This window comes from Vidua chalybeata, chromosome 15 (genome assembly GCF_026979565.1).
Source record: "Vidua chalybeata isolate OUT-0048 chromosome 15, bVidCha1 merged haplotype, whole genome shotgun sequence".
Classification (NCBI taxonomy): Eukaryota; Metazoa; Chordata; class Aves; order Passeriformes; family Viduidae; genus Vidua; species Vidua chalybeata.
In genome coordinates, this window is record NC_071544.1 from 7,931,041 (window position 1) to 7,952,984 (window position 21,944).

Here is a 21,944-nt window from a genome sequence, read left to right on the forward strand (position 1 = left end):
ATGCGGGCTGGGGCCGCGGGGGCGGCGCCGCCTGAGGGGCCGCGGGCGGCGGCGGCGGCGGCGGCCCGGGTTGCCATGGAGCGGGAGCGCGGGTTCCGCGCTTCCCGCGCCGGGAAGGCGCCGCGGAAGAAGCGCCGCTCGTCCCCTCTACCGGGGGAAGCCGGTCTCCCGAGCAGCCGGGCCGGCGGCTCCCAGATGTGCCGGCGGCGCCTCTTCGGGAGCGCGGGGCCTCGCGGGCCCGAGCCCGCCTGTAAGCGCCTCTCCCGGGCGGCGGCGGGGCTTGGGGTGCAGGAGGCTGGGCCGGTATTGGCGGGAAAGGTGGGGGGAAGAGGACTCTGCGCTGTGTTTTGTGCGGCGTCTTCTCGTGGGTAAAGATGCTGGGCAGGGTAATGCGGCCAAGATTTTTATCAGTAGCGTCCTCGGTGGCCCCCAAAGGTTTGTTCCTCACAGGAGTGCCCAGCGCAGCGGGTTCTGTGTGAGGCTGGGAGGTGGTTTCTCGTTATCCATGTCCCTCACCGCTTGAAGAAAGCACACTGCTGTTCTGGAAACAGGAGTGTTACTTCTATATTAGCTGCTCGTTAGCAATAAGAAGGATTTTTCCTTCTGTAAAGCGCCTCCACTCCATTTAATCGAGTTTGAAGGCAGCATCGGGAAATGGCAAGACAAAAACCTTGCTTACCTTTGCGAGAATATTTTAAGAATTCCTTGAAGTCCTTACTCAAAAGGAGCTGCCTCGTTGTTGAATGCAGTGCAGCAGATACCAAGCCAAGCATTTGAGACCTGTTAAGAAAAAAATGCAGTTCAAGGGAAGGGATGGGAATCAAGTGAAGCCTGACAGAGCATGGGGAACACCAGCATGGGATGTCTTGATCTTGGGTTGATCTTGGTAATTTAAAAGTAAAGCTTTGCTGTGAGGGGGTGCAGCAAACATTTGTTATTGCCTTGTTCCTGCTCTGCTGGTCCTGTTCTTGTATGTATTTAGTGCTCCTGTGCACAACCAGCCACCTGGAAGTCTTCCATATGCTTGAAAAAAAAAGAAAAGGATGAGTCCTGTCCATATATCATCCTGTCCTGAATTCCCAGGAAGCTTTAGCCGAAGGGCTCTGTGTGGCCCTGGGGAAATGCAGTGACTCAGACCCAGATTTTAGTGTGGGGATGGACGCTCCTTTGCGGTCATAAAAGTGTAACTCTAGAAAGTTTGACTGTTTCTAGCTTTTAGATAATGAAAGCAAAGCACAAAGCTAAATGACTCATAAAATTAGTTTTAGGGTAAGAAAATATGTCTCTGAAATTTGCTGGTTACTGATTAATTGTGTTGTTAATGCCATTGGGATTATATACAGTGAGGACCAGTTTATGTAGAAATCCTTGATACTCCTAATAAACATTTAAAACTGATTTGTACTCAAACTACTTTGAATCAAGGTAAAGGTTGCTCCCAAGGTGGTGGAGTTTTTTCCTTTTAATTAACAGTTTTAAAATATGAGAAGTATTTCTTTAGGTCTGCTTTTCATTTTGTCTTGATACACTGCTGAAAAAAGCAAATTCAGATTTTACATTGTTTGTGATAATAGGGTCAAAAAGTGTTATGAATGTAGAAGGTGGGAACAGCTAAATTAGAAATAATCTAAATTCTAATGTTGAAATTACCATTACTGAGCTAAATATTTATTCTCTAGGCCCGAAGAAAAAGCTCAGTGGGAAAAACTTACCAAAGATTAAAGAAAATGTTGAATATACTGAAGAGAGCTCTTCATGCAACCAAAGGTCAGCTAGAACTCATTCAAACACACCATTGTTAAGACTTGATAGTAAATTATATAGTTTTGTCTTCTGAGATGGCTCTTGGAACAATGCAGTCTGAATTATCTGTGCACTGATGTTTGTCAGATTATTTATTGACACCCCGTAAAGACATGGTGGAGTTGTTGCTTTTGTCTAAAGCAGTGTAGCTCTGTGATTGAACTTGGTTCTGTTCTTTAACTGCAGCAAGCAAGTGACTGTCAGAGAAACAGCAGACTTCAAGATAAAAGAAGAAGAACCAGAAGAAAGCAGTGTACCACTGAAGGTGAGAATGCAGTCTTGCTTTTTATCTACTAGTGATGGAGGACAAATCAGAGAAATGTGACACATTAAATTCTTTTTCTATTCAGGTAAAATTTCCTATGAGTTATGTCTCTCTGAGCCCAGACGTTTGGGCTTGGTCCTAATTTTCGTTTACATTTTCTGTGTATTTGGCCAGAATAAAAACTGTTGCAACTACTAGCATGAGAAAACAACAATACTGATTATCTTGGATGAGGCAAGGCTGTAGGAATTGTGTTGTGTGGAAGAGATCTCAGTAGATTGTGATTCCAGAGAATTGCTCACTTCTAGGTCAGGCACAGACGTTTGACATATCACTGATGCTCTTGTGTTATTAAAACTGGAACAAAGTGATTGGAGGTGGTGGTGCAGAAGCATTACAGAACAGTTAATACTGCAATGGCAAGAGAATAGTGAACCAGGTGTGTTTGAACTGAAATCTGCTGCAGCAAAGGGCACCAGTGATACTGGTATAAAACTATTTTTCTTTAAAATGTTAGCTCTTCTTTAGAGTCTACCAATTATTTACATTTTCTACAAAATGCCTAGTTTTGTAGAATCTACTGCCTATACATCATAGATGTTTGTATTTACTGAAATGGTGTAAGATTCTGAAAGGGAGGACTAGGTGTCTGAAAAAAAATCAAAAGACAGTGAAGTTCATTACTCCACCTCTGTTGTGCCTAAGTTCAGTTGATGTCAGTATGCCTTCAAGGGCAGTCTCATTCAGCAAAGATTGCAGGATCAAATGATGGGATATTTATTTGTTATGAATTTTAGAGCTGTAAGTTTGCAGATTTGTTAATGTGCATGAAATACCTTGCTACAAATGACACTGTGAATAGCAGGCTTAAGTGGTGAAGTACTAGACAGTGAGTTTTCTCAGCATCTGCTAATGTAGGATAATATTTAAATGCTTTTCTTTGTCTACAATCAGTTTTCTCATGTTGTCTGTATTGGTCTTTTAATTTTAGGATTACAAAATAATGAACTCTAAAAGTAAAGGAAGTTTAAAAAATGCTGAAGTGACTTCAAGTAAGTATAATGGCAAGACATTCTATTATTAAATCTATTTGATATTGATAAAAACTGAATGTAAAAGTTTATTTCTATAAAAGTATTGGTCTTGTACTGTGCTGTTGTTGTACTGGTTCTGACTGTGTGATATTAGAAAGTGAAGGTTTTGATACCACTGGCTGGACTTCTGCCTCTTACTGCAGCCTCTGGCTGGACTCGCACAAATTGGTTGTAGGCAGCACAGACAGACCCACAGCACCTGAGACAGTCTTGAGCTCAGCCTGTTGGAAACCACATGATGTTGCTTTTATCATTGACAGATGTAGTTGTGGACAGGAGTTCTTCAGTTTACTCAAACCTGCATTTCTAAAAGCTTGTGACCTATTTAAGAATGGCCCTACTAGAGGCTATATTCTTCAGGTATGTCTTGTGAGCCATGGGCAAAGAAGGTATCTTCTCTTGGCTTATGGTAGTGTATGGAAGTAAACAAAGGATGCCTTTTGTTTGTTTCTTTAACTGTATTTTGACTTATTATATGATGAGTGACAATTTTTAATGCATTACAGGAATGAAACTCAAGATAAGGAAATCCTGATGGTTAGTACAAGTTGATAGATTTTTTTAAGCCACATTTTTTGTCTCTTTCTCTAGGTGTAGAAATTACTCTTCCCACAGGTGTTTCCACCTTTCTCATAGAGTGTTTAGATGAAGATTCAGCTGCAGATTATAGCACTGCTTGTGACAGCCTGACAACTTACTCATCCCCTGAAACATTCAGAGATGATGATTTGGGTGAGACTTTTGGGTTTTTTCAGTTTTCTTTGATGTATAATGTGCAGGGAGACTGTCTACAATAGAAAGACTAGTGGCCTCCCTTGGTGTGACTCATCAGGTCTCACATCTTTGCTATAAACCTGTGCCTAACATGGAATCAGTGTATCTATCCTCTAATCTGGTGTGAATCAGGTCCTTGTGTAATTTGAATCCTACTTTAAACCTAAAGTATTCACTGTTGACACAAGCTGTTTATTGGGAATGAGCCACAAATGTGTGTTCAGCCAAATTAATTCCAAACTTTTCTGCAGCTGTTTGAGCCAAGACAGTGCTTTAATTTTGCTTTTTTAGTTCCTGTCCTGCAAATATGATTGCTTTCAGTTTGGTCACAAATTTATTAACTCAATGAATTTCAGCATAAGAAATCTGCACTTATATTTTTTATGTCCAGAAAGATGCAATTTTTACTCTGTGGACCTTGGCAAGTACAAGAACTCTACTCTCCTGGACTCCAGCAAAGCGGTGACCATTGATAAGATACCACAGATCTCAAATTTTTCAGCAATATTAGGTAATTCTTTTCTACAATACTTCAGGATATAAACATAAACAAATTTCATCCTGATGTGAGGAACCTGTATAAAATATGTAATGATCATTTTATGTGAGGTCTCTTGCATAATGCAGAGCAGCTCCCTGCTAGTGGTTTGTGTTTACTTCTAATACTGTGCTTTATAAGTTAGTTTGCACTAAAAAATTGTCTAGTCTAAGCTGGCATAGCTTTTTCATTTAAAGTTTAGCTTTCATGTTTTGGGTTTTTTTTAGAACCTGCACCAGAGGATTTTCCAGACCGATGCACTAGAAGGTACTCATACAGCAGACTCTTTGATGCACCTAAATGTTCAGACCCTTCTCTTTTGAGACGTCCTTAAAAGAAAGGCCAGTACAAATAAGCCTCTGCTCATGCAAACGCTTCTGTGGAGTGTCAGCTACCTGTGTCCTCACTAACTTTAATATTGGTGGAATTTGAAATTGGTCAGGAAAGAGTTTGCATTATAGACTTCTAGTTTGGCCTTGCAGCTGTAGGGAAGTCAATGTAAGAGAATTCAGTGAAGGATTTATGGAAGGAGTGACATTTTATATTTATTTAAAATAAAAATCACTAAATAAGTTGCTTTTATGCAATTGCACTAATTTTGTCAGATTTCATTCAGTCACAGCAAAAGGGGTGTGCTCAGGTGGTCTGGCCAGGCTTGTCTGTGCAGTAGAGTGTGAAGAGTATCTGTTGTCTTCAATAAATCTGACATTCTGTGCTTGCCTGGATAAAAATCACTTTTTGGACAGCTCTTTTATGTTTAGGAATCATCAACTTACATGGGGAGCTCCTTTGCTTTGGAGTCCTGGTGACTTTATACTCTAATCTTGGGCCAGTTACTGCCTGTTGATAGTGTTTCCTTACTCGGAATGCATCTGCCCAGAAGTAGAATGGTGTGTGTGCGTGCTGTGCTGGCACCCTGTTGACACCCTCCTGTTGTTGGGTGCTGGGTTTTCTCTGGCAAGTTGTCTGTGGTGAGGTTTTATCACAGAGAAGGGTCTTGTATACTTGGCTTTGTCACAGAGCTGCCTTCAGGTCCTAACATAAAACCTGAGGAACATGAGTGTTTTTCTGGGAACAGCATCATTTCTTTTAACCCTTGTGCTTCTCCTTCCAGTCTCATATGCAGACATTTTCATTCATAACACATATCGATCTTACTGTTACAGATCTCTACACAACTGATTCTGAATTTTCTTGTGAACCTGATTTCCCCTGCATCCTCCTTAAATGTGTTCTGTCCTAGAATCCTGAAGTGCTAAGTATTTAGTGAATCTTCTGTGGGTCTTAAATTGCAATAGTCCTCAGGATAGATGTGTGACTTGATAAACTATCAAATAACTGTAAAAGGTGATTAAGCAACTCCTTAACAATATTTTTTAAAATAAGATTCATCCTGTTTCACTCATCCTGTTTCAACTCAAATATAGGAAAATCCTATATTTTCCTAGGATTTTCTTATTGATATTTTTTTCTTAATGTTAACATTCAGTCAGGATAGTTGTTCTTTTCTTTTTCTCCTCTTCTAGAAAGAGACCATCAAGGTGCTATTACAGTTCTCCAGCATTAAACATTTCAACTACGCTGGCAGGTAAAATATAACCTGAAGCAGTTGTAGAAGCTGTGAGAATAGAATATTCTACCCAAACTTAAATGATTGCGCAGTATCTAAACCAGGCTTCTACTGTGTCATTTGTTTTCCAGCACAGACTAAACTCAGTTATGTCTAGAAGGGAAAGTGTTAATTGAAAAATGGTCCCAGCAAATAAGACTTGGTTCTAATTAATGTGTTAGAAGAAGACAAAAACAACCAACCAACTAAAGTCTCAGATCCCGCATTTTTCCATTTAATCACCCATGATGCTCATTGAAAATTGACATTTCATATTTACCTTACCCAGGAAAAAAACTGTTTGTGTCATGCTCTTTACTTGAGCTTGTTTCATATCAGTTTTACAAATACACCGAGTCCCTGATGTAACTACAGTGCCGATCTGTGACCAATACAATTCTGTCTGTGTGATTATGCAGGTCTCTGGTCCCACAGTATTTACCCAGCTGTAAATAGCCAGGTGAACATTTTAATAAACAGCCTTGTTTACAGAATGGGAGAGGAGTAAAGCAGTTCTGATGGTGGGGAGAAGGAGACAAGGATTGTATTGGAGGGAAGAATTGTGTTTACAGGAATGGCTTTGGAATTATTCCTCTTTGAAAACCATCCTGTAAGATATGGGGTGGAGAGTAGCTGTAGTGGTCTTTGTCTCAAAGTTAATTAATGTGTTGGAAATCTGTCACAGGAAAAAAACTCTGTAAAATAACAGCTGCAAGAGAGAGAACTCCAGACCTAAAAAGTGGTATGCGCTGTTCTTCATCATTAGGACCGGAAAGCAAGGTGAAAAATTCTTAATAAATCAGCAAGGTTGTAACACAAATGATTTCCTCCTTGTATGGGTGGAAAACTCCACCTAGAGGAATAGTAGTTCCTGCTACACTTGTAAAGTGGTGTTTGCAGCCAGAGCAGAGTGAAGATGTAGCTTTCCTCTCCCTCTTGAGAGAGCAATAATCATGATGTCCCCAGGCTCACTGTTTTTCAGACTGGCTATGTCAGTGGTACTGAAATGGGTTGTGTAGAGCTTTACTATGACAGGGGGACTCTTTTTTTAGTGCTTATCAGGCTACAGAGTTTGACTTTGTAACACAAAATGTAATTGTTTTACTATTTAGCATGATAATCAAACAACTAAAGCCAAAAGGCTGAAGAAAAAAGAAAGCAGTTTTAATCCCTTTGAAGAAGGTTCATCATCATTGAGGCAGCTTGTTGCCTCAGAAGACATGTCATACAGCTCGAAGGAGTTGACAGTAGAAGTTCTGCCAACCAAACCGAGGGATGCTGTGGTGGTGAGTATTTCCATTGTGCCCCACTGATTAACACTGGGATGGAATGGAAATGGGAGTTCTGAATCTTGACGGATAGGAAAAGTGGCAGGAAGTGCCACATCTGAAATGTCCATGCTGCAGTAAACTAATTATTTGTCTTAATTTTGAAGAGCATAAGAAAAAAAAAACCAAAAAAACCAAAAAAAAAAACCAAACAAACAAAAACAAACAAAAAAAAAAAACCAAAAACAAAACAAAACAAAAAAAAACCAACCCAACCCTGAATGATAGGAATTCAGTACATAAATCTGAAGAACTACTAATAATTCTAAATTGAGTTCTTAAAGTATGGTGTACTAGGAGAATACTGTAAGAGTAATAATAAACAGCAAAGACTTTGAAACTGATACTGAGTTCTTCTCTGTTTTTGTTTAGCAAATGACTTCCACCATGCTAATCATGGAGGAAAATAAAGTCCTAAAAAATCCTGGTAATGTTCAGCCTCTAGAGCTAGATGTGAGTGTCTATCTGATGAGGGTTTTTTGGGGGTTTTTTTGAATGATTAAAACCAAAGAAATCATTCTTTGTGGCACATTCCATTTCTGCCTATATATATGTTACACTGCAAATTGCACAACAAACGGATAAATTCTGAATAATTAAAAAACTCAAACAACCCAATCTAGGAATTTGTTTTGTATTTTTACAAATGTAATGTAAAACCAGCACTAGTATCTGTACTTGCATAAACTCTTTGATTCAAAATTGATATTTAAATGCCAGTTTGAATTCTTTGGCTGTACAAAGCTCTTCACACTTGAGCTAGTGCATACTAGATTAATAAATAGAGAACATCAGGGTCTTGGTGAATCCCTAAATAATTTTTATTTAAGCAATAGAATATATTTTGCATGAGCCAACAAGCATTAGCCAATCTGAATTGTTGTCAGTTATTTAACTGGGCAGTTATACCTGTATATTTTGTATTTTGATGGAACTGTAGCTTAGCTTGTCACCGGTGTGTAAAGCCTCACCTGGGGAAGACCTGTTCCTGAATACCACAGGTCCGTTTGTAAACTCAGAAGAAATTGTTCCTGCATCTCTGAGTTCAGGAAAAGAAATTATTCCTCAAAGTCCAGAAGAAAAGAATATTTTAAAGGTTCTGATTTTATTGCATTTCTTAAATCCAGTTTTGTCATGCTAATTTTTACTGTACTGTATATTTAATCCTTACAGTATCAAAACTGCTATAGAGAATGTTGAAAGCTTTGAAGCTTTCTATCACCCTTTCCAATAGCATCTTAGGTGCACACAAGTAGTCTTAAATGTTTTCTAGTGATATGCCTTGAAATCTGCATGTAATCTCTAATTTCCCTAGAAGAAAGCTAAAAGAACATTTCTTCAGTGGGATTAGTTGTGTGAATAAAATCTCATTAATTTTTTCAGCCTGTATGTGAAAGACGAGAAATCTGCTCCATTGTTAGATTGTCACCAGACCCGAGGCCCTCCCGGCTCCAGCGAGTCCCAGTTAACTCTAAAAAGTTCTGCCGTCCCAAAGGAGTGCCTGAAGGTAAAGGGGTATAGACTTGGTTCTATACTCCTGTATAAATAGCATAGATACACTGTGCAGATGCTAACTGGTTAGTTCAGTGTTTAAAGGTTGTTGTTCAGACTTTTTCTTAAAGGCTGAATATTTGGAAAAATCACAAGGCTAAACAGAGTGAAAGATGCTGAGAACTTCAACTCTCTGGCTTAATAGTGTTCTTGTGCAATGGTACTTTAATAAAATTGCACTAACGTTTTCTCCTCCAAGTATCTTTAGAATAGGAATTAATACAGTCATAGGCTACTTCAGAATTAAGGCCTTAATATTATTCTGTGCTTTATTTCTAGGGTGAGTAAGCCTGAGTTGAACTTTGGTACTCACCACCACCCCTCCACCAAAGTAGTTCAAGTTAGCAGTAATGTTTGTCTTCAAAAATTACCAGTTTCTCATAAGGTTTCTGTTCTTTTCTCCTGAAACCCTTAACATAGGGAAAACTTCTTTATTCACTTCCTTTGCTTTTGTTGAACAAAAATAAGAGCTGTGAACAAAACTGTCTCATCACTTAACAGAGAGGTAAAAGCCTCTTCCTTTCCCATCTCTCATGAAGTTTCTTGGTGTACCACTGGATGGCACGTGTCTTCCAAAGTTTAAAGTAGTTCTTCAAGTTTCCTGCAAGTTGTATGTCATTTATTCTGTTTTAATTCAATACAGAGATACTGCATAAGCTGCATAATACTGCAGCTTTCAAAAATACTGAATACACAAAAATTTTCATTTGCTGTCTCTCAGGTCCAAATGTCTTTCTACTTTATTACCAGTTTTATACAGCATCTAGAATGCAGGGAAGTGCTTGTAAGTGTGTGTGTATGTATTAATTAATGACACTCATCTGACGCTTGTGTACAGATCAAAGAACTGGGATTGTGCTAGGTCATGTGCCCAGGCAAATTGTGGTAATACAGAAGACGGGTTGTACTCGGTGGGCAAGTGAATCACAAATCAGCAAGTAGTGTTGTCAGAACAAAAGTCTGGTTTTCTTACTCCTTTTCTAGAGGATCCTGGTATCAGGAATTAGACCCCACTGTGGTGGGGGGTTCACGCTGGATGTTTTATTCTCTGCTCAAGGAGTCTTTCAGATGATGCTGGTTTTCATTAGGAATGTACATATACTCAAAATGATTGTCCTCTCCTCACTGGTAAATGAGACCTGCAAGACCCAGATTCTTCCAGACAAATGCTAGCATTGGATATATCTAGTGAACATCTGAACAGCTGGTCAGATCATTGAGCTTTCTTTTACTTGTGAGAATGTACCACTTTATTCATAGTTACTTATCACTTTTTTTTCTCCCAGATACTATAACAAGTACCAAAAATTGGATCTACTGTAAACAGAGATGAGATTTTTGGCTCTCAGCAGGAGTTAACAGAAGAAATGACCGTATTGCTGATGTGACAGGGTGGTAAAACAGAATTCCTAACTAGTAAATAATAGTTGTATGGTTTTTGCATGTATGTTGTTTGAAATTTAGTATTACATGTTTCAGTAAGTTAGTAAATACTCAAATACTTTATATGAAATTATTTTGTACAGCAGCTAGATCCTGTTCTGGGCATTATGCTGTAAGGATTCCATAAAGATGATTCTTCAATTTGTTTAGATTTTTAAAAAGTTTGACTGAAGAACAGCAGACCAAATTCCTTTAAGATAATTACTTTTGGCTCTCTCTCTGCCAAGATTTCTAGTTTTCTCTAGTTGCATTAGCGTCTAAAGATGGGACCTCTGTTTAAGTGTTAACATTGACTATGAAGGTCAGTGTTAATATGGAGTCCTGGGAGTGGCCACGAAAGCATTCCTGTACTCTTGGAAACCCAGAAGTCAATAGTATGGCACCATTAAACTCCTTGAATGCTTAGGTCTGCAGAACTTTGAAGGTACAGGACTGTGAGTTCTGCTGTAATTTGATTTCTGAACATGACTACAGGTCATCTTCACCCCATCATCACTGAGAATTGGCTCTTAATGATCAGCACTGTCACCATTCTGGGCACATCCACTGTCCAGCCACTGCCATCTCAGAGTCCTTCCTGTTTCATCTCAGGTATTTTGTAATATCACATCTCTTAGTCATTGTTTCTTCTAGTGGCTTCAGACTTAGAGAAAGTAAATGCCTTACATGAACACAATGGTGGGGAAAACCCTTTCATAGCTGATCTGTTTGAAGAGATGGATATTGACATTCTGGATTTTCAGGTTACTGCTCACACTGTCCACATGAGTCAGATTCCCAGTGCTTCCAGTTCAGGTTGTGGATTGTTAGTTCATAAATGTTGTTCTTAATGTGCTGAATGTCTCGGAAAACACTGTCAAGAACAATTTTTTTCCATTTGAATTCATTGCACATTAAAGTAATTTGGACCCCTACAGTGTTCTCACTACAGTATCCTTTACTCAGACTTTATCTGGATGAAAAGGAAGTTTTTCAATGTTTTGAAATGCTTGTATGGCTTTCAAAAGTCTGAGTTTGTTTCTCAGTGTTATCACCCTGGAAAATAGTTCTGTATTTCCTAAAAGAGCATTAAAGAAAGACATACAGAATCCATAACTGTAGTTTGACTGCATTTGAAAATGCCAGTGAAAGTTCAAACCCTGATCTTTTCCCCATTGTTCTGGGGTAGAAGGAAGTGCAAATAATTGCTGCTGGATTAGTCTGTGAACAAGTATTATATAAACATTCTAAATGGCTCAAGGTTAAAAATTATGCCATTAAGCTATTTTTCTTTTAAGCATTAATAGAATGAGTTCTGCCAATAACTCCTTGGAGTCCTGTCGAGTATGCTTTTAATTATCAATATCCTTGTTCTTGCAAATACTATCATTAGTAATTATGCAAGAATCTAGAGCCCATAGGAGACAGAGGTGAGCTCCTTGACGTAGCTTTAAGCAAAATTGAAAATCACATATTTAGTTAGTTTACTTGAATAATCATCATAATGCTTATGATGATTATTCAAGTAAAAGATGGTCCAGAAGAAAGATATGTTTATTGTAAGGGTATTCTGGAAGTCATAGGGAAAAACACTTACTTTGCCCCAGGGCATTTGGTGGTGTTATACAAAGAGACTAATACTGGCAAACTAATTGGAAAGTGCAAAATAGGAAAACATGGTCTGTAACTGTGTAATTTGCTGTAGCAGCCTGAATATTGCTGGGGTTTGCCTTTGTTTTTCTTGATGTGATGAGGCTGTATAGGAGGACAGAAATATCACGAACCACAATCTGTTGTCCTTCCCTTCAGTTATGAAAGCACTGCTTCTTATCATCTTTTGTCTGACTCTTAGAGAAAGTGTAATTAATTACCAGCCTAGCTCTTTGCCCCAGGGAAGGAAATTCATTTTGAGGCTGCAACAATCCCTACCCTTGTTCTGCTGTTCTCAAAGGAAAGGCATTTTCCCATAGTTTGGTTTTCAGCTGAAAAATCACTACATGAAATTTCATTCAGAGTGGGAACTGGCTCCTCCATATTGGTAGATAAAGGTTATGGTTCATGGCCAGTTAATGGGTAGGACTGAGGAGGTTATTTGTGCAGTGATTCAGGAGAAGAATCTGTTCAGTGTCACCAAGGCTGCTCTGTCACATCCCAGACATGATGAAGTCTTAATGGCTTGAATGGAATTGGTTCCAGCAAGTCAGTCCATGCAAGAACTCTGATAATCCTTTATCAGCAGGAATTGTGCATGGCAAATGCATGTTGAGTAAATGTATTATACATAAATCTGTAAGAGGTTTTTCATTAACACTGTTCAGTTATTCTTGTTATCTGAAGTGCACTTTTAGGAGACTTTGACTCCAAGTACACAGAGATGGTGGGAGATGTGTCTTGTACTGGAGCACTACAAGGGTACATGTACAGGTTATTGGAGGGTAAAGCCTTACATGCAGATGGTTCTGGTTTGGTTCATAATCTTTAGACACAGAAGAGATGTCTGGGCCCAGATCAAAATATGCTGAATGTACACATAAGTTCACTTACATTTAAAGGGACTCCATCAGCTTGAATTGCAATGCACTTGAGCTTAGTGAAATCTTCATTGCTCTAAGTTGTGAAACTGCTGAAAGCTGAGTTACATACCCTGGCCAAAATTCTATCATTTTGTTTTGTTCCCTGAGGACTTTTTATCTTTGAGACTGTATTTATGTGCTCCTCTTGAAGCCAGGAGGCTTCTACATGGTGAAAGGATGTAAAGATTCATCATGTATAAATCTGTGGCAGCCATGTGTGTCTTCTGTACAGAACAAGGGGGAAAAGATGCATCTAAACATTAATTCCTGTTTTGTGTTAGAATTGTCTACAACTCCTGGTAGATGGAAAACGAAGTTCCTACAGATGGGTGATTGTGAAGAATCATTCTGTAGATATCTTACACATGTGCTAAATTATGCCTTAAAAATAATAATGCTTAATTTAATCTTACATCATACGATGTTCGATTCCATTTTCCAGGGAAAGCAGATGAGTCAGTCAGTTTTGTCAGTCCTTAATTAAACTTCCTAGCAGGGTTGTATCTGAGCAGTGAGACACTGAAGGAGACTGCTGTTACCAGCGTTTCCGTTTCATTTAGGTATTGCTAATAGTTTTGTAAAAAGGCATGGATCCTTTTGATTTTAAAAAAACCTATCACACCTTTTTTTTTTTTTATTTTTAATTATTTGTTTTGGAGTCAGTTGCTGCGCTTTATGTCCTAAATATTCTTTTGTGGATGGATGTTTTACCTGTAATGATGGCTTCCTCTGCCATCAGCTACACACGTTCCACCTTCCCTGTAGGTTTTGACTCCAGTGCGTCTGAGCTGAGCGGTTCTGCTCCAGCTGTGGGAGGATCGCTTCTTGTACCTGGAAGGAGAGCAGGAAGGAGCTGGGTTTTCGAGGTTTGGGGTAAAAGACATCACCTTTCTCTGGTTCACCCCTGCACGCCGAGTCCCGAAGGAGCTGGGTACAGCCACGAGAAGGATCTGATGCCTCGATCGTGACCTCCTCTCGCCTTCCTGGGGCTCCTGCCTTTAACTTCCGTCCGAAGAAGGAAAACACACAGCGGCGCGTTATCGCCGCTCCCGGGGCATTCCTCGGCCCTGCCCCCAGCTGAGCCCCGTCGGGAGCGGACGCTTTTCCCGCACACGCTGCGGCCGGAGGAGCCGCCGAGGCGGGTGAAAGGGAGGAACTCCGCACTCCCGCCAGGCTCGGCGCTTCCCGCGGGGTCTGCGGGGCTCCGCTCTTCACTTGGGGCCGCCCCACGGGGCCCGCCCCGCCCGCCGGCCGGCCCCCGCTCCCTCCGTCCCTCCCCTCGCTCCCTCCTCCCTCCTGGCAGCGCCGGGTGACTAATTTCTGTCATATGACTGTGACACCGAATGGAGCGGGGCGGGCGGAACTAGCCGCGGCGAAGGGACGGCGCTGCGCGGAGCCCAGCGCCTCGGCGGCGGGGGCAGCGGCAGCGCCCCAAAATGCCGCCCACCCTCTTCCAGAAGCTCTTCAACAAGAAGCACGGCCTGATCTCCCCGGCCAGGGACGCTCGCGACGACTGTGTCTTCAGGTAACCGGGACGGGGTCGCGCTCCTACCCTGCCCCAAACTTCTTCTCCGAGTTCTTCGCTCCCTTCGCTGCCCGGAGGACGCGGGGGCTGGCAGACCCTTCTCTGCTCCATCTGCAGCTCCTCGGCGACGTGCCCCGCTCCCCCCCCAGCCCCGGGGGATCCGTCCTCCGCGGGAGCCCCGGGCCGCCCCGGCCGGGCCCCTCCGGCGGGCGCGGGGCGGGAGCCCCCCGGGACCGCCACGTCGGGGCCGCTGCGGTGCCTCCGCTCGGCTGCCTCCCCCCGGGGCCGCCGCTCCCAGCGCCGGGCCGTGCCTCGCCCCCAGCCCGCGGCTGCCTCCCCTTCCCCGGCGTGTGTGAGGCCGCGGGCCCCGCCGGGGATGCTGCGGGCCGGGGGAGGGCGACAGGCGGGCAGGTCCCCAGGGAGCAGCCCCAGGAACGGGGAGAAAACGTGAAGTTTTGGCGAAGAGAGGAGTAGCAGCAGCACTGGTTCGGCCGATCGAGGCCAAGCTCAGCGCGGGGAGCAGGGCAGGGGCCCCAGGGCAGCCCGAGGGGCCGGGTGGGCTCGCACGCAGTGGGGGCCGGGGTGGGAAGAGGCTGCGTTCGGTGCTCTGCGGGGCCTGGGGCTCGCCCGGGGCTTCCGCGGGCTGGTCTGCTTGGAAACAGGCAGCTTTTGTGCCGTTCCACGCGTGAATAATGGTCAGGCTCGAAAGCGATGCCGTGTCTGCGTCCTGGCAAAGAGAGAACCTTCAATATCTTTTTAAATGCGGTTTACCACCTGGATGGAAATAAAATCTGCTTCATTGGTAAGAGTTACGAGCTTCTTGAAGCACTTCTAACAGTGTGGTGAAGCTCTCCTCCCACCCGCTGCCTTGAAATTTACTGCCTACAAATAAATGATCAGCCCTTGGGTTGCTCTGCAAAGGGACATCTGTGACTGATGGGCTTAATTTTCTGTGGTGGGATACTCGTTTTAGCTGCAGTATTTAGCAGTTTAGATGGATAACAGTGGATCTGCAGTTATCTAAGCACAAGGGTTTTCAAAAACTATTGTTTGGACTATGTGAGTCCTCAAGGAGCCAAGACATGCTCCTGGACATTACCTGGAGCTCACACAAGTTTTGAAGACACTGATCTGTAACTGCTTTCACACTTCTCTGATATTCGCTGTGGATTGAATCCTGTTTTAAAATTATTTTTTCTAAGAAACAAAATGTTTTAAGGATGTCAATGTCATCTTATTTTCCAAATCATCTTAGTACTGGACCAGAGTTCTTGGTGGGGAAGGGAAGGGGTACTAAGACTGCTCTGTATAGTTGTCGCGCCTTTTGCCTTGCCTTAGTGATGGATTTGTCTAGAGACTGGTGGTTCATGCAACAGCTGCAGGGCAGACCTGGGGCAGAAATGTGGGAATCACACCCGTGTTGAAAGGAGAGCGAGTGCTTGGTAAGGTGTGTGCTTCCCTTGTCACCTGTATCCTTCTGTGCCAAACTGGGTCTGAAATTTATAGTGCTGTTTCACTTTGTGATATGAATTGTCAACTGGTATCTGGTGAATTTGCAGTTGGGGTTTTTTTAGTGGACCCACAGGTATAATTTGCAGGGAAAGGCTGATGAGGCTCTGGGGAGGGTGGGAGATCCAGCTCTGACTTAGGACAGCCAAGTAGTATTTTTGAAGATTAATACAGATGCTCTCTAGGCACATTGCCTAATGGCTGCTTTCATTTTAGAAATGAGGCTTAAGTTTGTAGCTAAGATCAAAACTTGTTAGGATTATCAATTCCTGGTGAAACTTTCAGATAATACACAAAATAAGGACTGATACTTAGGACAGCTGAGTCTTTGGAGACTGGAAATAAGCACTTCAGACTGTTGCTGGTTCCAGTGAACCTGAATGCACCAGCCTCATCAATTCTGTTGGGGCAAGCTGATGTTTTATGGATTGATACATTATATCTGTTTACAGTCTAAATAACAGAGCATTTCCCAAATATTCTGAACACCGTTATTTCTGTCTTTCTTCACTTTGAAAACACAGGTCTCTTATTGAGAAGACTGTATAGAACAACCATAAAAATGCATAATTCTCTTACTATATTTTGTGAATAATATGTACTTGGAGAGAAGAACCCAATTACTCTGGCAATGACATTGCTATAGCAGAACATTTAAGGATGATTTTTTTTTTATTATCAATATATTTTATATTTCCATCAGGCTTATTGTGAAAATTCATCAGTTCTATTTATCTGACCTTACACTGTTTCAAAAATAAAACAATACTTTTCAGGGGAAACATTTTGTTTAGTTGTTGATTCATTTGTGGTGGGTTTTAATTTTGTTTTCCTTTTTTTTTTTTTTTTTTTTTTTTTTTTTTTTTTTTTTTTTTTTTTAATTTCCTGCCAAGAATCTCTCTCTGTGCTCTGGGTGTGTGAAATTTTGTGAGCCTAAGTCTAGCAGACTCTGTAAAACCCTTTGGGACTAGGTGCTGGAGAATTTTAGAGGTTTAGTAATGGGAACAGTAAGTTAGCAAGTGTAAAATATTTCCTGGGGTACTAGTTTGCCATTTATATACTTTTTTAACATGTATATATAGATATATGTGTGTGTGTATATATATATATATATATGCAATTTGTTTTACAGAAGAAACTTTAGGAAATCACAGTAGATCCACTGCTTGTTAGTTTTTTAGCTCTTCCATTTAATCCAGGGCAATTGGCAGATTTGGCCCTTAGACTGAAATCTCTTGCTGCAGTTTGACATTCACATGGTGAGCAAGAATATTCAAATTTTAGTGGTAAAATCTATTTACAAGAAACACAGAAACACCTGCAAGTATTCTAGGAGGGAAAAGTTAAGCCCTTATATTCCAAGATGTGGAGTACCTGCTGTCTCCTGCAAATAATACTCATGTGAGTGGATTTTCCCTGAGGGTAATTCTTACTATAAATAGGATCTCTTGGCCATATTGTAGCATCTGGCACAGGCCGCTGCTGGTGACAGGAGAGCTCAGCCCAGGCTCAGGCTATTACAGTTTTTAGGAAAATAAAATCTCAGGTAAGTGGTTTTCTAGAATTTTATAATCAAAGTATTCCTATTGTAAAAATACATAAAGGTGTTCACATGAGCTGTAAGCTGTATGTATCTAAAATGGAGATACACTTTAAAATAGTAAATAAACGAACCCTGTTCCAGTAAGATGGAAATAATCTTACAAAAACTTCCTTAAATTAAGCAGAAGCAGCCATGCATTTTTGCTGTATATTATACGGGTCCACAAAACATTCCAGTGCATGTTTACATTACTGACTGCTACAGATAGTGATTTCCAGCTGCTGTGTCTTTCCTGGCTTTCCAGGGATCCACTTCAGCCCTCTGGAGAAAAGGAAGCTGGTAAGTCACTGAAAACTCAACCGGCTTTTTGTTCTTCAGAATGGGCTCAGTAGATTGAGCCTGCAGCTCAGTAAATTACCAGGAGGGCTGAGGCTTTATATCCTCCTCAGGATGTGTGGGCAGTATTGCCAATGGTAAATCCAGCTGCAAGGACTGCAGCAGGGCTGCTGCAGGAGAGTGTGTTGGGATCCTGATTGCACTTGGGGCACTGTTAGCATGTGACACAGGGAGAGGGATTGTCCTGTAACACTGAGCTATGGGACTTGTACATTTTGGGGCTCCATGTAGAAGGGAACTCAGTGGGAATCTTTTTGCATCTCATGTATAAAGTTCAAATACTTGTTCCCTTCTGTCTCTAGACATCCTGCCTGCCTAGCTGGAAGATAGAAGGATTATTAATCAGGAGTTCTTTTTATACTACAGCTCAATAAAAGCTTCAGTGTCTCTTTATTTTAATCTAGGGAACTCTAAAGAACCATCTCACCCCGAGGGGCATTCCACTGATGTTTGCAAACTCTGTTTTGCTCTTGTTAAAGCACCTGTTGCAGAGGTACAGCTGTGTGGTGATTGTTCAAGCTTGACAGAACCCCTTATAGTTTCAAGTCTTACCAATGGTGTGGGGTATCTTTGGGCACATTCTTCCTTTAGGGCTTTGCTTTGGTTATCTAGGTGTTTTTGAGAATGAGTGCTGTTTTTCAAGCTGATAGATACAAGAAAAAATAATTTTAAATGTACTTTATGATAGAGAAAGCCATTTTTGGTTGTCCAATATACGTGCTTTCTTGGGGTCTTCTAGTAATACGTGCTGCTCCTTTATTGAGAGAATAGTTTGCCAGGTTCCTGAGACAAGACTGGCCTCAGGCTGACTGCAAAGTAGTATTTCCTGAAATCTGTTGTGGCAAGCATTCCCCATCAGCCCAGACTCTTTCTGTTCTCTGTGGCAGTGACTTTAAATGGTGTCTTGAAATTTGTTTCCTTTCACATAATTTTTGGCAGTGGCATTCATCAAGGGAATTACAATAAACATAGAGTTGTAAATGGGTAGCTTGATACAAAGATGCTTCATGAGCCAGTTCTTCTGCAGAGCTATTGTTCTTGCACAGCAAAAAATGGTACGTGCTTTCTTACAAAAGCGTAATTGCTTCTTGAACCAGAGGCTAATTTCTTGAAATAAAGTGCAAAGAAACTCAGAGACATTTATTAATGTGTAGCCAGAGACTACTGCAGCTTTTAAAAGTGGAGGCTGGAGTATGGTGAAGGAGGAACATGAGTTGTCTTTACATTGGTATTTCCAGTCAGAAGTTTTACCCAGAGAATTGTTTTCTCAGGAGCAGGTAGCTTTGTGTACAGCTTGGCTGAGCCCAGGAAAGCAGATCTCTTGCCAAATTGTGTCAGTTCTTGGGAGCAACGCAGCCAGCAAATTCCTGACCCTAATAGTTCTGCACAAGGCTTTTTGAAGTTGTTCCTCAGCAGTGCATCAGGCCAGCCTGACCAAAACCTGTTGTTAATGAAACAGCATGTTTTGATGTTTGTTCATTTCTGGCGTTCTGTGAGGATTTTTGTCAATATTTGTAAAACTCCTGGAATTTCACCACCTCAAAGTCTTTCTTCCAAAAGAGCATTAGCTGGACCTCATTTTGTAATAGGTCCAGCTTTTTATCTCTTCCAGTTATCTGATGAATTTTAAAAAGCTTTTGTTCCTTAATTTTTAAGACTACTCAAATTTTTAAACATCTGAAATGTTACTGTGCTTTTATTGAGCTAATTTCTGCCCTTTAATGTCCTTTTAAGTTTTGCTTTTTTATAAAAATCCATCTATTTTGTAATCTCTGGAAGAGTATGGTTTTGGCTTTTTGGTTACATTCATTAGCTTGAGTGCACCAAGTTCTAATAAATACTTCACTTTGATTTATGCACAGTTTTCTCTGTGCTATGATGACTTTGGCTTGTGTTTTGAAATATATTGCTGTTTTCTAAAGTACTTCTTTTTGCCAGAATCTGTTTTGCATTTCCTGTCATGTAATTTTTTATATACCTTCCAGTGCTTAAAGTCAATTTTCATCTTGGAAACAGAGACATAAAAGTGACAAGATTCCACTGAGCACCTCTAGAGCTTGGAGATAGTTTTGTTAATTTCTTATGAAAGGGCCACTCTCCAAGCCTTCCTTGCCACCATTCTCTAGGTATCCTAAGTGCTTCTCCAGGTAGGAATGTGATGTTCCTAAACCACCCAGTATGTCCTTGAAAATTAGGTGCTAGCTCTGAATAAAGCAATGTTGCAAGCTGGACAATGACTGAGGAGCTGATATCAGAGGGTTAGCAGTCCATCCAGTGATTATTTACTTATATCATCACCAGATCTGAAGGAATTGGATTTATATTCCCAGCATGCTAGGTGCATGTGAATGCAAAGAAAGATTAAATAATCTGAAGATTGCTGGGGTGCTTGTGTCTGCCTGGCTTTGTGCCTTGGAAGGTGTTTGCCTGCCCTGGTGGGACCTCTGCCTAGCCCTTGCTTCACTTTGGCTTCTTCCCATCGCCAGTGGAACGGGGAAGACGAATGGTGGAGTGAGAAAGCCCTCTGCTCCTTTTTTCTCTCCTTTGTTAGAAGGAGGTAAAGCGCATTACAAAATGAACTAACAAGTGAAGAGCCACTCTTATTGCCTTTCCTCCTGGCATATCCTGTGGTGGCTGGGAGCTCGTGGTGTCTTGAGAATTTGGCATCACGAGGCTGCCCTGCCCGTCCTGGCCATCACGAGGTCAGCACTGTCAGTGCGCACTCGGCTTCCTCCCAGCCTGCGGCATCGCTTCCTCCCTGTGGGATGGCCTGGCTTGTCTGGGCATAGCTGCAGTCTCCTGTCTCACTGAGCAGCCTTTGGAACAGTCACTTTCTTGGTTCCCCTTCCTGCATTTCAGCTCCTTCCTCTAAATTAGAAATCCTTTTCAGGAGAGGTTGGGGTGAGTGAATCACGTATGTACAGATATACTCAAGTGGAAATGCTTCACACTTGGGTTACGCTGGCAAGTGTTGTAAGAAGGTGTTTCTACAAACCCTTGGGTTCTGTTTTTTCCCTCTATTACTCCAGGTGGGGTCATGAGGCATGAGGATGTACCAAAAGCATGGGGTGTATGTATGTGCTTGTGCACTGCAGTGTCTTCTCCTCTTCTGAAACAATTCCACCATTTGTTTTCAGGTGACTGAGGGTGTGTCTATGTGTCCCATGTTACAAACCTTGCTGACTTGGGATGGTCAGCTCATCTGGTTGACTGATAGATTGCCCTTGTATTTTCAAAGGCAAATTTTATCCCTTGCTCTGTGTATGCTTTGTTATGCTTCGAGTTAGCTTATGGTCATGGTGACAGCTTGGACGAATCCAAGCTTCTGTTCTGGAATAAACTGGACCAGTGTGACTTGGAGCCTGCAACTTGTTTTGTAATTTTGGCTGAATGCTCTAGGTGACCACTTCAGCAGTTTTACAAGTGGAAAGTAATGCATGCAGTGGTTTCATGCTCAGTGGTTGTGTTCCCTCCCAGTGCTACATCTGGAGCTGGATGTCTGCAGGATCACATGTTTGTGAGTAATGTTAGGAAAAATGCAAAGCTCAGTTGCAGCAATGAATCCACAGTGTGGTTGTGCTGGGCTTCCAGAATCAGCCAAGAGCAGAATTTGTCTCTGAGGACTTGAAAAATTTTGCATTTGTGGTGTTAGAGAACCTTAATCTGTAAAATATCTGCTGGAGGAAAAAAGTTATGCCCATTAAAAACAAGAAATAATTGTATTAATTAGTAATCAGTTAGTTAATGCACCGGCTGTTCCACCTTACAGTGAGTAGTAGCAGAATTCATATATGGGAAATATTCACATGTGGGAAATATATCTGCACAAAATTCATGTGATTCTGTTGTGTCTAAGGAATGTGACCATAAGTGCTACATTCAATCATTAATTTCTAACAGTACCTGCCCAACACACACAATACAATTCTGTTCTGCTTCGTAGACATGTGAGTGGTTATTATGTAGTCTTTGTATTGAAAAGAATTTATTTCTTTTTACAACAATGCATGGTTA

At 41.5% G+C, this 21,944-nt stretch overlaps 2 protein-coding genes across 6 annotated transcripts in view; both read left to right on the forward strand.

Moving 5' to 3' along the window:
• Window positions 1-11,319, forward strand: MEIKIN (meiotic kinetochore factor). 4 transcript variants are annotated; one of them, XM_053956323.1, is made up of 14 exons: window positions 1-250; window positions 1,680-1,767; window positions 1,990-2,068; window positions 3,060-3,120; window positions 3,754-3,894; window positions 4,328-4,447; window positions 4,702-4,741; window positions 6,001-6,062; window positions 6,769-6,863; window positions 7,196-7,369; window positions 7,784-7,864; window positions 8,352-8,507; window positions 8,795-8,918; window positions 10,249-11,319. In XM_053956323.1, exons 1-14 carry the CDS (start codon window positions 1-3, stop codon window positions 10,293-10,295), a joined length of 1,518 nt encoding a protein of 505 aa, XP_053812298.1. In that variant the 3' UTR covers window positions 10,296-11,319. The 4 variants fall into 4 exon arrangements, with proteins under 4 accessions (XP_053812298.1, XP_053812300.1, XP_053812299.1 ...); XM_053956325.1 differs by lacking the exon at window positions 8,352-8,507 and having other exon boundaries at window positions 27-250; XM_053956324.1 differs by lacking the exon at window positions 7,784-7,864 and having other exon boundaries at window positions 27-250.
• A 2,927-nt stretch (window positions 11,320-14,246) lies between these two features.
• The window catches only part of FNIP1 (folliculin interacting protein 1), a 64,167-nt gene continuing 56,469 nt past the window's right edge, over window positions 14,247-21,944 (forward strand). For both annotated transcript variants that reach the window (XM_053956318.1, XM_053956320.1), the window contains exon 1: window positions 14,247-14,482. In XM_053956318.1, coding sequence (XP_053812293.1) covers window positions 14,394-14,482 — 89 coding nt within the window. In that variant the 5' untranslated portion in view covers window positions 14,247-14,393. The remainder of the gene's footprint in view (window positions 14,483-21,944) is intronic.

Excerpts from the sequence above, each read along its gene's own strand:
- MEIKIN (XM_053956323.1), top strand. The coding sequence starts at position 1 with ATGCGGGCTGGGGCCGCGGGGGCGGCGCCGCCTGAGGGGCCGCGGGCG. Across the intron at positions 251-1,679 it reads TCGCGGGCCCGAGCCCGCCT|GCCCGAAGAAAAAGCTCAGT; the intron begins GTAAGCGCCTCT and ends TTTATTCTCTAG. Across the intron at positions 4,448-4,701 it reads AAATTTTTCAGCAATATTAG|AACCTGCACCAGAGGATTTT; the intron begins GTAATTCTTTTC and ends GGTTTTTTTTAG.